This window comes from Sinohyriopsis cumingii, chromosome 13, assembly GCF_028554795.1.
Source record: "Sinohyriopsis cumingii isolate HCF-2022 chromosome 13, ASM2855479v2, whole genome shotgun sequence".
NCBI classification, from domain to species: domain Eukaryota; kingdom Metazoa; phylum Mollusca; class Bivalvia; order Unionida; family Unionidae; genus Sinohyriopsis; species Sinohyriopsis cumingii.
Window position 1 is genome coordinate 33,527,981 of NC_142973.1, and position 16,355 is coordinate 33,544,335.

General features: G+C 36.1%; 1 protein-coding gene across 4 annotated transcripts in view; it reads right to left on the reverse strand.

Moving 5' to 3' along the window:
* LOC149785172 (protein FAM199X-like) overlaps nucleotides 1-16,355 on the reverse strand; it is a 43,610-nt gene that overhangs the window by 17,390 nt on the left and 9,865 nt on the right. For 3 of the 4 annotated variants that reach the window (XM_089978963.1, XM_089978965.1, XM_089978966.1), the window contains exons 3-4: nucleotides 11,248-11,447; nucleotides 5,043-5,256 (exon numbers count right to left, since the gene is read on the reverse strand). In XM_089978963.1, the coding sequence (XP_089835089.1) occupies nucleotides 5,043-5,256; nucleotides 11,248-11,447 (414 nt within the window). The remainder of the gene's footprint in view (nucleotides 1-5,042; nucleotides 5,257-11,247; nucleotides 11,448-16,355) is intronic. The other variant, XM_089978964.1, reaches the window with a different exon arrangement.

A 16,355-nucleotide genomic window follows, 5' to 3' on the forward strand; every position in this document is an offset into this window, starting at 1 on the left:
TTATCACATGAAACAAATTTGATTATATTCCATTAAATTGCCATGTAAAGTCATTTCAATGTACAAAATAAAATTTTTAAATTTATTTTGCTGATCTGCATTATGTTGCTAAGTGGGAACAACATAATGAACATAAATTAGTTTTATTTCCTTTCAAACCTTTAATTCTAAAGAATTCTATAGCAATATATATTTGCATCTTATAGAAAGTAAACATTTCCTATTACAGTAAAAAGAAAACAATAAACGCAAATTAGAATCTTGAATTGTAACAAAGAGTTTAACCTTGAATCTATCTGTGCCAATAAAATCCCAAAGTAGATTTTTCAAACAACCTAATCTCCTTAAGACGGTTAAAAGTCCATCATTTAAAAAACACTTTCAAAAGAGTTGATTTAAATTTTGACAAAAGACATTCAAAATTATATACTGCTGTATAAACAAGGACTGAATTTTCTGTAAAATCAACTTGTCTTCTTGCAATTCATTAAACCAAACCCCAACCTTGTACTGATACAGGGGCTCAAATCTTTTTTTAATATATAATGCAAGGGACAACAATTTCTCATTTCAGCTGAGATTCAACAATTTGGACTACAAATTTGGTTTAAAACGAATAGCCGTCTGTTTTCTAATCTGGATTTCCTCCAAATATTCACACCCCATTTTTCATATTTGGATATTTAACGATTTTAATACTCACAATTTCTGAGAAAAGAAGTAATTTTCATATCTATTTCTTGCAAGTATCACTCAATTTAACAATGTTTGCTAGGCCATCCAGTAAGCGGCTACGCTTTGACAACACGATGTTTACCTCTTGTGATGCTAGAGTGGTTTTCATACCTTCCATGTAAGGAAAGATACAGATACCGAGCTGACTTTGAAAATAAAAGTCTACTAGACAAATCTAATCCAATGAGCAATTGGATTGACTCAGCATAAATGTTTATTGCAAGTACCCAAATGACCCATACTACACCCTTAAAATATTCTGGTTAGAACTTGATAAATTTAACTCGTGATCAGTTTATTTACAGCTCAATTATGTGATATTTTGGGGCAACAAGTGGTGGTGGAAAATTTCCGTGTTTTCCCTGACTTTCATCAATATTTGCAAGATTTCAGGACTTTTCAGTCAAGAAAAAAGATTACCATTTCTCCCGATAGCATGGGAACACTGTTTATAGCTGGGATCCACCAAAAGTATTTTTTTGGACCATTTACAGCTCTCCAAGTTGCAAGTAAAAACTTGGCAATAGTATGTGAAACTTGTTAGTTATTGTAAAATAGTGACTGGAAATGATATTCAAAGTTTTTAAAATACAAGTATATAGCAACCATCTTTATGCTGTTGTTGTTGTAGGGTTTAATGCCATTTTGCAGCATATGATAGGCTATACATGGTGGCCAGTATAAATGGTGGAGGAAGAGCCCTGGAAAACCCCTGAAAGAACCACCGGCCACCAGAAGCTATTGGCAAACTTTTTCACATACCCACAATCTCTGAGCCTGAGACTTGAAAAGACACAGACAGGTGAGACGGCAGTGATCTGTAACTGAGCATTACAGACCACTCAGCCACTATGAGACAGCCATGTTTTATGTTAAAAGCAGTTAGCACAAGCAATTAAGTCCAATGAATAATCCCTTTTCAAGTGTGATAGTGCTATTTCCTACAGTAAATCACCATCTTTACATGTAACAAGTCTGGTTTACAGGTCACCAGTCTAACATGACAAAAGCAATCACCTCAGTCTGGTTTACAACTTACCAGTCGCCAGTAAAATGTGACAAACACAACCAAATCAGGTGATGTTACACATTTTTAAAAAATTTCAAATATGGAAAAATTTAAATACTACATGCATCCCCAAGATTTTATCAAACTGCTTTCAAGTAAAACAATAATAATAGTAATAATAAAAAAGGAACGGCAATCTGTCTTTATATGCATATTTAGATGACCATAAAATTACCAAACTGCACATCAATCCATCAAAAACTGCAGGACTAATCATGTTAATGAGACTGTTATACACTGCAGTAAGCTACGAAATGGGCAGTAACTCTAACCAATACAATGGAAAGTTATTTCATGATATGCACCTCTTCAGATGGTTACTGTAACATATTTTAAATGTTTCATAGTGAACTATTACAAGGATTTTGTCAAGCACTGCATTAAAAATCCACCATAACTAATGCTCAGTATACACAGCCTAAGAGACTATTATGTACACACACTATTATTCACACTCATAACCTCTTGGCTGCATCAAAACCGACATTTTATGGTCAAATACACCTCCCTTATAAGTGTGAATTAAAACATCTATAACAAATAGCTAATGTCTCCTCATGTGCAGGTGCTTTATATGTTGTTACAGCGGGACTGGCTCTTTCATCTTGGAGGACTGGTTTTAAATATGTCATTTCTTTGCCAATTAGGAGATATGGTTAGCAAATTTACATTGTTCCTTAACTGATATATAATGAAGTACCCCATATTAATGCACTACTAATATTGCATTTCAAGATAAAGCAGTCGTCATCAGTGTAAACCCATTTGCTATGAACTATCAATGTCAAGATGAAACAGCTCTTATCAATGTAAATTTATTGGATATGAATAATATATTTCAAGATGACTGAGCCCTCGTCAATGTAAACTCATCTGCAATGAATCATGCATTTTAAGATGAAGAACCCTTAATTGATAGGTAAACCATTTGCTACAAATCTTGCATTTCTAGACCAAGTACCCCTCATCAATGTAAACCCATTTGCTATGAGTCATGCATTGCAAGATGAAGCACCCCTCATCACTGTAAACCCATTGGCTATGAGTCATGCATTGCAAGATGAAGCACCCCTCATCACTGTAAACCCATTGGCTATGAATCATGCATTTCAAGATGAAGTACCCTGCATCAATGGAAACCCATTTGCTGCTAATCATGCATTTCAAGTTGAAGCAGACTTCATTAATCTGAATCCATATGCTACAAATCATGCATTTCAAGATGAAATGGACTTCATCAATCTGAACCCATTTGCTGCTAATCATGCACTGCAAGATGAAGCAGACCTCATTAATCTGAATCCATCTGCTGCTAATCATGCATTTCAAGATGAAGCAGACTTCATCAATCTGAATCTCTTGGCTGCTAATGACGCATTTCACCTCTGAGTAGTCATACAGTTTAATAAGTTAAATAGCCTCTGAGTTTACATCCAACATACCAGGAAGTGACAGTTAATATTCTTGAAGTCTCTATCAAATACGGTCTTCAAGTTGGCAGTCGTGCAACGTTTCCAACCACTCAATTATGATTGACTAGCATTTTCAAAATATCTCGCAATCAAGTAAATTTCCAATCATTCAACCAATTCTGAGTGAACAGTTTTAAAAATTTCCAGCAGTCAAATGACTTTTCCAATAAATCAAATGACTGACTGACCAGTGTTATCTCTAATGAAAAGAATGTTCTGTCAAGAATACTGCCAACAGTGTTCACTAAAAATGCATACTTTGTACCAAGTTTGTTTTCCATCTGCTTTTTCCCGCTATTTTTTTATAAAAAGTTACACCCAAATTTATCCATCTTGCATTATAAAATAACATTTTCAATCTCTTTTGCACAAGATGAACTCACAACCCAAATGTGTTATCATCTATATATCATGGGTTACTTCCCTTGGAAAGCACTAACTTTAATATTTGAGAACCATTTCTAATTGCACTGAATTTCATTTTTATGCAAAGTTTCATCCAAATGAACCTCAATGGCCATCTTGGTAGTTTTTGTCTACTCACAATGTTTACTCAAAATCTGATCCCATATAACCTTTAGAATGGTAGCAAGCTGATCCAACTAGAGATTTCAGTTTCCTTTAATAATAATCAAAGCTTACCTGTGGGAGAGCAGACTTGCTGCAGTTTGTAATTACTTGTAACTGGTGTAAAAAGGGTCACAGATCAAGTTCCAAATAAAATCTCACAGGATTGAATGAAGATTGTAAATACTGTAAAATATGTTTCTATGAGGACAGGCAGGGTACATGATCTCTTGGCATTTGCCTTATGAGGACAATGGATCAAGTTTTGAGATTTTTGGACAAGTATGTCTTTAAGAACATTCAAGTGCACTTACATGCAGATTTCTGGAAATTAATTTGTTGCAAGATGATATTATTCTTCTTATCTCTTGTTGTCCCAATCATTAAATCATCAGAAGCAGACAATCCATGGCAGCTTTTCACTGCTTTGTCCCTTTCAACCAAAAGAGAAATCTAGCTCTTCCGTCCTGTCTGGGGATTAACCTTCACATGCTTGTAACCTTTATTAAATCTCATTTAAATCATATAACTGGACTAAACACATGAGCAACACTCAGCCACTGTAGAGTTTAAGAGTGCAATATATATCACTGACATGAGCAGCAGGGTTTTTCCTAAAGAACCGACAAAGACTGAAGCATAAACCGGGTCTTACCATAAGAAAAGACAAAGTTCTCTCTGTGTCAACATATGTATAAAATTTATAATGTTTGGCCAACAGGCATGAAAATGTGCCTCCAAACACACTGGAAACTTGTCATTATGAACACAGTGCAAGTATCTGGTGCACAAAATAATATTTACAATAACAAAACAAAATCTAAAATTTAGAAATGTAACTTAATGCCACCCCTGCAATGCACAAACTAATATTTGCAGTAAGTGGTCCATCTTCATGATGCCACCCACCAATACACCCCTAGCAGATAAGATACAAATGTGGCTTCTCATAAAATGGGGGCAAGGTTCTAAGTACATACTACTACTACTGCTACTCTGACACAGAAAGAGGTACCCTTCTGTTTGTAGATGGCATTCCTTAAAAGAGCAACTACTGTACTTACAACTGTTCAAAGAATTGACAACCATACACTGGCTCTCTCATTTATTGATCAACAGCACAACCTTTAATATTTTATCAGTTGTTAACAACAAGTACGATGGCAGCAGCAATCAAAAGAAAACTGATCACCACTTACCATCTTTTTTTTGAATATTCTGTAACAAGCCAGGATTTTTTCCTCTGACAGCAAGGTGCTTTATTGTCCCCACTCTTCGGGGAAGGGGGATGTTTGACCGGTGTGTGCGACTCGGTGGACTGCATTAGCAGAGAGTGTGGAGTTGCTTGGGATACCCCAAATGATGAAGGGGAAGATGGTTCTTCCCAGTCGAGACCTTCAATGGACAGAGAATCTAGTGAGAGAAGAAAAAAAATCCTTAATGTAAAATGCTTCATAGCTCAAAAATATTGTTAACTGGTACTTAGTTATTTGTTTCTTAAATAGCATCAGAAATGTGAAATCAACTACCACAGTGATATTATGCAAAACTCAACCAGATGGACATACTGATGAGTGGATTGACAATGGTAACATTATATGCCACACGCACATTCACGAAGGGGCACAAAAGAAGTTATTTGTCCTAGTGCAGTCCTCAGGCCAAGTGGATACTATAAGCCACTACCACACTCACAAATGGGCATGAAAGAAATTGCTTGTCCTTGTGCACTCTGCACTCATGTCATATTTCAAGGCATATTAGAAATGCCCCAAGTTTAGACAAAACTTTACACAATGTTTAATTCCCAACAGACATTCCACAACACAACTCGGCTAAAATAACATAGCTAAAATCCATTTCAGCTTCAGTCTCTTTTCAGGGGCAGGTTTAAGTGACTCTGACCCAAATTAGATGTATTAAAACCATTGTGTACAACATTTATGAGATCACTGGGGCACAATGAGGGAAATTTATCAGGGATCGTCCTGGGCTTCGCCAATGTCGCAAATTGCGATTTTTTTTCCTTATTGGCGACAAAAATAACCCATCTGGTGATTTTTTGGCGACATACTTTTTGGTTATTTAATTTGTACATACAATCAATGATTTGGACTGGATAAATTAAAAGGCAGAACGAAAGGAAGCCACAAACTTGACTAAGCAATGCATTGGAATCAATCTGTTACACAAATGATCCTTTGTTCTTATTGACAACCCCATCTTTACAGTGCATTGTTACATCATAATCTGCTTATGCTGACATCTGGGCTGAGTACTGTATGCTGCGATACAGTCAATCATGCTACCGCACTATACCTACAACTGACCGACTTCTGAAGACGCGAATAGAACAGATACAATTAATTGTATGGCTAATCCTTCTGGTTTTTTTTATACATATACCAATACAATAGTTTTGCTGAACCTTCATAGAAAACTGATAAGCTTTGAAGTACCGACTACTGTGTATAAATACAAAGCAAATGGAAAAAATCTAAATCACAATTACATCTGTCGCCAGTGCGGCATTTTACTCATTGATCTTTTCCTTTTGCCATCAGTCTTGATTTACGGCTGCAGAGACTTAAACTCCACAACAAGAAATAGCAAAAAAGAACAGTTTTGCATAATTAATAATAATTATTTATTTCTCAAAATACAGGAGTGAATTTATGCTTATATATACGGTCCAATATTGCCAGGTGTTGACTCGTGTAAGTTTCATTCGTGGGAATGGATCCTATTTAACTTGTCGAGAAAATTTATACAGCATTCAGTGATCATTCTTGGGATTTAGGAAGCAATTTGCTACAAGCTTTATGAAGCTAGCCATGGGGGGGGGGAGGGGGGCTGCTGAGAGACTACTGGTGTCACCTGTCAGCACTGAGGACTGTGAACGTGGATTCAGTAAGATGAACCTCATAAAAACTGACATCAGAAATAAGCTCTGCATCTCATCTCTTGAGAATTTAATGAGAATCAGAATGTACAGATGTGAAAAATTAGACTTTGAAACTGCATTCAACAAGTGGGCAGCCCTAAAATCGCAACGGATCTTCATGTAGCACTTTGTAACATTTTGTTAATGCTTGTTGTAATTAAAGTATTAACTAATCCATCTTTTGTAATTTTCATTGCCTGTTACATTAATAGACTAAACTAACACTTGGAAAAATGTACACTACTTTTTTTGGCGACACTTTTTGAAAATTGGCGACAAAATATTGAGGTTGGCGATTTTTTTGGCGACAGCTTTTTAAAAGCCAGGACCATCCCTGTTTATGCTGACATTTTAATTCCTGCACCAATTCAAGAACACAATAAAATAGAAAATCGATCAACGCTGCATTGATGCTTACAATTTTCTTGTTAAAATGTATCAAATGAATACTGGAAATCCAGTCTGAACGAATCTTTGACTTTTTAATTTTATGCTTAAATTATCACTTTAAGTTTAATGCATCAACAATTTCTTATATTAATAGAGTTGATGTTACTGTAAATGAATGAGCTTTCTGTTCAACTTTGAATTATATAATTACTGAGTCTGTAAAATCTGTCTTGATTGGAAATCAAATGTCTCCTCCGCAAGTAGAGTCTACCTACTGGTCCGAAACCTAGATTCCATTTGAGAAGAAAAAATCCACTTTCATGTGACAGCAGATTAAATCCATTCCTATGTCCCATATAACATTATTTTTAAAAATTCAAAGCTAAATAGTAAACATATCTATTGTAGACATACTGATGAAGCAACTGCCAGAGTGTTATATATATATATATATATATATATATATGTATGTATGTATGTATGTATGTATGTATGTATGTATATATGTATGTATGTATGTATGTATGTATGTATATAGGCATAGCCCTGGCTATGTACATGTACAAACACCAAATGCCTAATTCATTTTATTAAAAGGAAGCATTAAAAATTGTTCAAAGAATGTGTGAATAAAAATGGGTCATGTAATAAATACCAAAGCCACACAAGTGTTTTGTTCCATGTTAGAGAAAAGAACTTGTTTGACACTGCATAGGAACAAAGTTATTGGCCTGATTGTCCTGACATCCCTAAACTCGTTTACCACCTGCTCAGAACAAAACATACATCTTGTTTTATCTAGCTGTGCCATTCCTGCACTTCAAGCTTTTTGAAATGGGGTGTGATTATAGGTGTAAAAGAAAATGCATGCCTCCACTGGTAACCCATACATGCCAAGCCCTGGCTAGGAAAAAGTGTAATCCAAGTGGACAAAAAGAGTAATCCGAGCAAAAATAAAAAGTAATCCACAAATAACATGATAAAAATTCAATAAGCACATGTACAAAATGATTTATTTATCCCTCTGGACTTTTAACGTCAATTACTGATTAAAGTTTTCATATAGAACACTTTGAGCCTTACAAAACAACAGACTCTCATATTGCTTTAAAACACTTTGTACCAGCTGAGATTATGAATGCTTTGCACACTAGTAGAGCATTAAGTGCTGGTTACTGAGCCTGGATCTGAATTGTTTTATTTTTGTTAACAATCTCTCACAGTTATGTTTATTCAAAGCATTATCAAGCAAATAAAAAAATGTTTTCTCCAGTGGAATCACTTTTCATTCTGGTAATGAAAGAAGAGCACTCTAACTTTGCCCTTTTCGTTGTCAAAGTCTCTTACGCAGACTCTAAAAAGAGTATGACTTGTTAGCTCTTCGATACACATGTAGCAAAGTTACCCAGTGCAGTGCACTATAAATAGAACACACGTTACCTAATCAACTCCATACACACAGGCCTGCCTGATAACTGTTAAGCAGTGCAGTGTATATTACGTTTGTCAGCAATTTTAACCATTTTACATTTTTGGTACACATCTATTATGTATGGAAAAGTTTAAGAGTAAAGTCCGATCATTATAGCTGTTTAATTATTTTTCACAGAAGAATTTTTTATGTGCTTTAAAATCTTGAGAGAATTCGTTTGCCATCAAGTCAGTGAAGCCGCGTGGACCAACCGTAGCTGCCATTTCTCATACTCAAAATTTACAAGATCTTTGTCTGCGTCATTTGAATTTGATAATTTATAAAAATTAATTGCTGCCTACATCAATATCAGAGACTTTAGCTAAGTTATTGAAGCTTTCATAGATGTGATTCTAATCGTGAAAACTAGAGTAAGTACTGAACGAAACCTACGACCTCATTTTGGAGAGTGGAGAATACAACCCAGTTATTTTAAATAGCAGATTTTGACCAGAGCATTAAACAGCGACCATGTGATCTGACATAATGGTCATTCGCAGCAATGAATCTTGTATCTAAGAGGGGGTTTACCCTAAAGGTGGCGCTACGAAAACCCGCTCAAAATGGCTGATGTTAACAGCAGGCATATAAAGGCGATTCCATGAGAATGGTGTAGAGGTGTAAAAAAAAGCACTTGTATGTGAATGGAGTAGAGGTGTCCAAAGGCGCTTGCATGAGAAAACAAATTAATTTTTTTGGGAGGGGGATATACCAAAATTGCGTAATCCGAATAGATACGCGTAAGGAGTAATTTAGTGAAAAAAAGCGTAATGATTATGCCAAAAGCATAATGGTTGGCATGTATGCTAACCATCCACAAGTTGTTGCTGAAAACTGACAGGAGTTTTGCCCAACAAGTATAAATATGAATACAAATTATTCCTTCCAAAATTTCATTTATCTACCTCAAGTAGGTTCTGCAAAATCATGCTATCATGGTTTTTGTTATAAAAAATTCCACAATGTGTAAAGCAAAAATAGTTAAATAGTGTAATGAGCTAAATATCTACATATGGATACAAATGTGCATCCCAAATTTAACTTCTTTACGAGTGCTTTAAAATAAAAAATATAATCTTGCAAACAGGCTTCTCAGGATGGAAGGACAGAAAGGATTGATGCACGCATCCAATATGTTCCCAATGCAAGCATTGGATGCATAAAAACGGCTTTGGTTTTGACTAGACATGATGCTGACAAAAAGCTGAAAGGTAATTTTTCCCCAAGAACAATGTCTTCAGTTACCTCCACTTTACTGAAACTTCACAACCAACTTTGTGTTTGTCCAATGGGTTAAGAAACTGCCCCCATGAGGCTATTTTTAATGACGAATGATCAATTATTAATCAATATGCAGCAAACTGATGACAGAGCAAGAAACTATCCATTTCCCAACAGTAATTTTTAAGGCCACGTTGTCTTTAATCAATAAACTGATGACAGATCAAGAAACTACCCATTTCCCTACAGTAATTTTTAAGGCTACATTGTCTTTAGCCAATAAACTGATGACAGATCAAGAAACTGTAGCCATTTCCCAACACTATATTAAAGGCCACATTGTCTTTAAACAATAAACTGATGACAGATCATGAAAGTTCCCAACACTATACAGTGTTTCCCTTTATGCACATCAGGGACACATGCTGGAGAAAATGATGCACATTTTGTTGCCATGCGTTTTTTTTAATGCAAAGGATTCACATAATGCAATCAGGAATAATTCAATATCAAATGCATTGGACAAGGTATGACATCGTCTATACTTCAAGCATAGGCACTGACGTCTTTCCCGCTTTATTTGCTCCCTGCGTTGCGCTCCTCTACTCGTATAGAATGCAACGCTCAGATCATATGAAACAAGGAACCAGACTAGCATAGACAATGTTATGACAGAGTAGCTTCTCCATATCTCACGAGCTCTCATGCGATTTCCATCAAGCTCAGCAAGATGTCATCAAGATGTCTTTCCTCAATGCTTGTTGCATTAGATGTCAGAATGGCACCATTTTCATTTACTGTCAAGCAGATTTCATACCTAATTTACTGAAAATTCCATCCATTCAGGAAGAGTACCTATCATAAGATGGACACTGTAATCATCATACTGCATGTCCAAGAACAACCATTTTCATTCAAGACTAAGTAAACACCATAGGAAGTCTTTTCCTGACAACCATATGCCAACATGGCTTTCGGTTCAGGAGGGTAATGATAACAAGATTTCCAAGATGGCCATTTAAATCCAAATAGTCCATGGGATGAATCTGTAAAGTTTCAGAGCACTCCTTCAAGTAGTTAAGGATGAGTTGCAATAATAAGCTTTTCTAATGGACAGACAGATGCTGGATGAAGGACCATACCATAAGCTCTTATATTCTTACCAGTTGACCTAAAAGTATGAATTACTAATGGGCAACAACTGAATAGAAACAAGGTCTGGAACAGACAATTTCATACTGCAGTTCGATTGATAGATATCCATATATTCTGAAAGCAACCAATCGCAGCAGTAAACAGAACTTCCAAAAAGTGCTAGTTTAACATTGGGAAAATTTCCCCTTTTATATAATTGAGAGACTGTGTAATAAATGCATACCAAATACAGAGTCAGTGTCCTCAAGTACATTTAAAATATACGACGCTAAACCCGATTCTGCAGGGGACAAAAGACTGTCATCCTCAATCTCAAAGTACAGATCATCTGGACTGCTACATTCTGAGCTCGCAACACTGGCGTCACAGGAACTCCCCTTTGAAGGAGAAAATGTGTCACAAAACTTCTGCTGCCTGAATGCTCTGCAAGAAAAGTGAAATGCATGACAGTAACCTGAAATGTGGCTAGCTGTGCATATTATCATTAATGATATGCACAGATGGTTCTACAAGCTGAGTCGAGTGCACAAATATAACATGGCATGTGGCTAACTATACAATCTATAAAGATACACAAAGATGCATTAAGTGCATGATTATAGCACAACATGTAGCTAGACATTTTAGGGCAAAATAATTCAAATTCTAAACTTCTTGCCAGGTAAGGGTTATAGGAGAATGGTTGTTGTGGGGTTTAATGCCATTTTTCTGCACACAATAGGCTATGCATGGCGGCCAGTATAAATGGTGGAGGAAGAACCCTGGGAAGAATCACCGACCCACGAGAAGCTACTGGCAAGCTTTCTCAAATACCCACATTGGCTGAATCCTAGACTCAAACTCATGCAGACAGAGGTGAGATGGCAGTGATCCGTAACAGAGAGCACTTTAAACCACTTGGGACCCCATGATAGAAGAATGGCTTTGAAGCTTAAATTTTTGTTTTATTTCCTATTAAAAACTTGGTTCTTTGCACAAGATTTCAATTGCCCAACATTGTATAGTTGCCCTGGCAAGTTGGGCAACAGAATTGTCATCATCATATACTAAAAGATACATTCAGTTTCCATGGTAACATACATTAATATTGAAATGTAGAATATTTTAAGATCAAAAGGCACCTAAACACAAGCTGCTCAAAACAAGGACCAAGTCTGGATGAAAGACCATCCTCTTAACAATTTGACTGCCATGTGTGGGTGTGATTTGTTTTTTTAACGTAGCTTTAAAAATTTTTTTAGTCATATTGCTAAGATTTCTGCAATGTGCCAGTTTATAGTGATATCTACCACTGAGGCATCATGCCGCAGACACGTAGCATGATATCCCACTCAGTCACATTATCCGGACACTGGGCCAACCAGTCCTAACACTAACCTCTTCTTAATGCTGAGCGCCAAGCAAGGCAGCTGTTAGTACCATTATTGTATGTCTCTGGTATGACTCGACTGGGGATCAAACCCAAAACCTCACACATCTGAGGTGGATGCTCTAACCACTAGGCCACCAGAGCGGTACTTGATTGACAGATTATAGAAATGAAGTCTAGTTAAAATACAGTTTAAGACTCAAAATAAAAAATTGTTTAGACAGATATAACAATGGATATACCCCCAGTATTACATACAACACTCCTTTGATAACTCGCGCCCTGATAACATGTGAACCCTCTTACAATGTGGGGTCAGACATGGATCCCATATTTTAAACCAGAAAATACCCCCAAAATTGATCCCTATATGTTGAACTTGAAGAAAATCATGATCAAAATTTTCAACGTAAACTTGAATGAATCGCTCGTTTATAGTCGAAAACAGTAGATAGGACCTGGAAATTTTAATCAACATTGAAATATCAAATTTAAAAATAGGTCATAAATTTTTTTACATTCTTTCCAAACGACATTACAAGTACACCGCAATTAACGATAGGTAAGGAAATTTCAATCAAGAAAAATGTGGAGGCATTAAAAAACTTTTTAATCAAATGAAATTTGTGCTCTAGTTCTATCCTTTAGTTCCTGTTAAGTGTAATCGTCATAAATGTAATGAGTCATCTTGTTATTAAACATAAAATGTGTCAATCTACTGTAACAGCTATGTCTGCATGCGTTTCTCTGAGAACCTAAGTTAAGTGCCAACCGTGTTTTGATAACCGACTTCTGGAAGTATTTGTTTTATTGTTGCACTGATTTAAAAGCTGGCCTCCTTTGTATTATCACATTAATTACGTATTTTGAATCAAATAAAGGTGGAATAAAAGAAAAGTTAAAAGGCACGAAAATCCTACAAACTTAAAACCTAGCAGCACTGGTCATATATCAAGTGAACTCGCTTCATTTGATCAATCAAACACTTATAAATATTATTGTGTATGTAACAAACTACCTTAAATTAACCGACTCTTTCATAACTGACCAAAGATAGCAAGGCAGCCAAGGGAAACAAATACTTCGTAAAATAATAGGCTTGATTTCACTGATACGGACCATTGTGGGCAAGCGAGTTTCAGAGATATTCTCAAGGATGATAAGAAGTTTCATTATTAATTCCAAATAATTCACGACATCAATATTGTACTAACTAAGCAATAAAAAAAATTGAGTTTCAACATAAGACGATTGTCTCAAGAAAAATATTGTGTGTTTTTATTTAAAAAAAAGAAATCTTGTTGATGGTATATCAACAGTTAGTCTAGTTCCCTGCTCTCGGGACTCCCGATTGGCAGGATAATATTAAACACAACTACAGGAACCAGACTCATCAAGAAAACAAAAAAAAAACAGTGACATAATACAGATTTTTTCGCATACACACGAAGGTTGCTGAAACCAGCTGGAACGATCTTTCATATGTTGGACATTTTGAAAATAAACGTTTTTTAAACAGAATAATGAACAACTTCGTTAGAAAAAGCTCATTAATAAAAATTATCGTCAATGTGATTGTAAAATGAGGAGCCAGTCAATAAACAGCCCAGTTCACTTACGACGTTCTCGATGTTAAAGCAATTTTGTTCAGTTTTTGGAGGTATCTCAGAAACTTGAGCCTCACTTATAGTACGGTCTATTTGGACCCCATTGTGCGCGAGTTATCGAGGGAGATGTGTACATGAATTTTTGCTTGACTGGGCATGTTGGTCTTGGAAATTATCTCAAGCAACTGCAGCTGATCCATGCTAGCCAAGGCAGATAATGTACCCATGGTGCAAATGCCTCCCCCACATGATAAAACCCAACAAGTTCTTAGCATCATTGCCGTGGCTTGGCTTTTTTTCATACAATCAAAGTATCTAAATTACCAACTGCTTAAAGGACTGAAGCTGGGGTCAACTTAAATGGGCTTTATTCCACTGGTCTGTTGGACCAGCTTACATCAACTGGCCTGCCCAGTCAAATACAAATAATGACTAATATCATCAGGGTTTATAATTTTTCAATATGATTTTGCGTTACCTTGATTTCTTTTGAAAACAAGGACCTAAGAGTCCAGCGGATCTACATTCTGTTACTAAATTTATCGAGACCATAATTATTTTTTGTTGTTGAAAAATGTTTTTAATACAAACTATATTTGGTAGAAGAGAATGCACACGGCCAAAGGCAAAGAGGGAGCAAGGACTATAATGCCTCTTAGACAAAATTAAAAATAAAAAGGTTTAACTCATTTTCCAAGTGTACTATCCACACCCAAGAAAATAAATGAAATACAATACTGGCCAGTTCACCTGGATCCAGATAATTCATACAATAAGGATTTTGTTTTGGACAAACCATCTGAAACAAGCCAACAGGCAGAGAGCAAACAAGTCACTTCCCCTTGACCCAATGGACATATAACCTATTGTTATTATTTTAAAAAATTAGAACTTTTATTGATTCAAATTTGATTTCTTTTTGTTGTCTCTCAAAATACTGTATACATCAGTGTACCTCAGCAAATATTATAGGACTTGACACACAACTGTGCTCAAAATAATCTGATAGCCCAATGCCAGGACCCATCTAATATCAGATCAGTATTTTTAAAAAAGTGCCCATTGTGATAGTCCCAAAAATAAAAAATAAAAGTTTGCCAGAGAAAACTTTGGTCACGCTGATGAGACGCAGAAGAGTATTTTCAAGCCGTTGACATACCTGCCATAACTACATGCAATCTGATTAAAATCAGATCACCACTGTCCTACATGAAGCGGACATCTAATTTTAATCAAACCGTAAAATGGTGTGTCATGGTAAAACACGATTTTGTAATCCTCCCAAACTCACTGACACAGACGTGTTACAAGAAAACACCCTTTCAGTACATGTCCATTACATGAAGCATTTATAAACATTAAACAGTCATGACTGGAGTTGATGTAAAACTATCCCTTGGGCAGTTTAATGTGTCAATTAAAAGCATGGTGGTCCGGTATAATCCACCATTTCGCAGGTACTTAATTTGCTGACAACAGGTAATGAGATGTGTTTAATGACTGCAGTGGGCATAGGTGATGCTAGATATGTGTATGAGAACAAGTTTCTACAAATTGCTATGAATGAGAGTGTTTAAGCCATATGTGGGTATGTGAATGTGAACTGGAATTTTAATGTAGCTTAAAAAAAATATCAATCATATCGCTACGGTGTCTGCAGTGTGGCAGCTTACAGTGATGTCTAACACTGGGACATCATGCTGCAGACATGTAGAATATGTCTCGCCCAGTCACATTATCCTGACACCAGGCCAACCAGTCCTAACTCTAACCTCTAATGCTAAGCGCAAAGTATGGCAGCTGTTAGTACCATTTTTACCCACAACCAATGCAGACGCTCTAACCAATAGGCCAACACAGCAGTCCTTTAAACCACATGCAACGTTTCTTTTTAAAGTTGGATTTACTGCATGTATAAAATGCAAAGTATGATCATTTAAACTGACAGAATAGTGCTGCAAGTGATTCATTTTTGAAGCCGATTTAGGCTGCATATAGCTATCAGCAAAGCCAAAAAAAAAAAAGTTCAGAACTCCTGGTTGACGGCGTTTTACCAGTACAAAAAAATATAAGTGGTGGATGGGTGGGAGGGCAATTAATTCTTTGCACATACTCCACACATATCGAAATACCACAACTTGGTTCTGACCAGGATTCACTCAGAGAATCCAGCAGAAGTTTGAACACCAGGACCATCCAGTCTCTAGTGCGTGTGGTGATGAACACTAAAGACACTTGTATTACCTGCAAACTCCCTACTGAATTTATATCTGAACTGTGGCAATTGCATCATTGTGTAACATAGAAGATTAAAAAGGTAACTTTTGGGCAGATAGAAACTGGAATCCAAGCTTG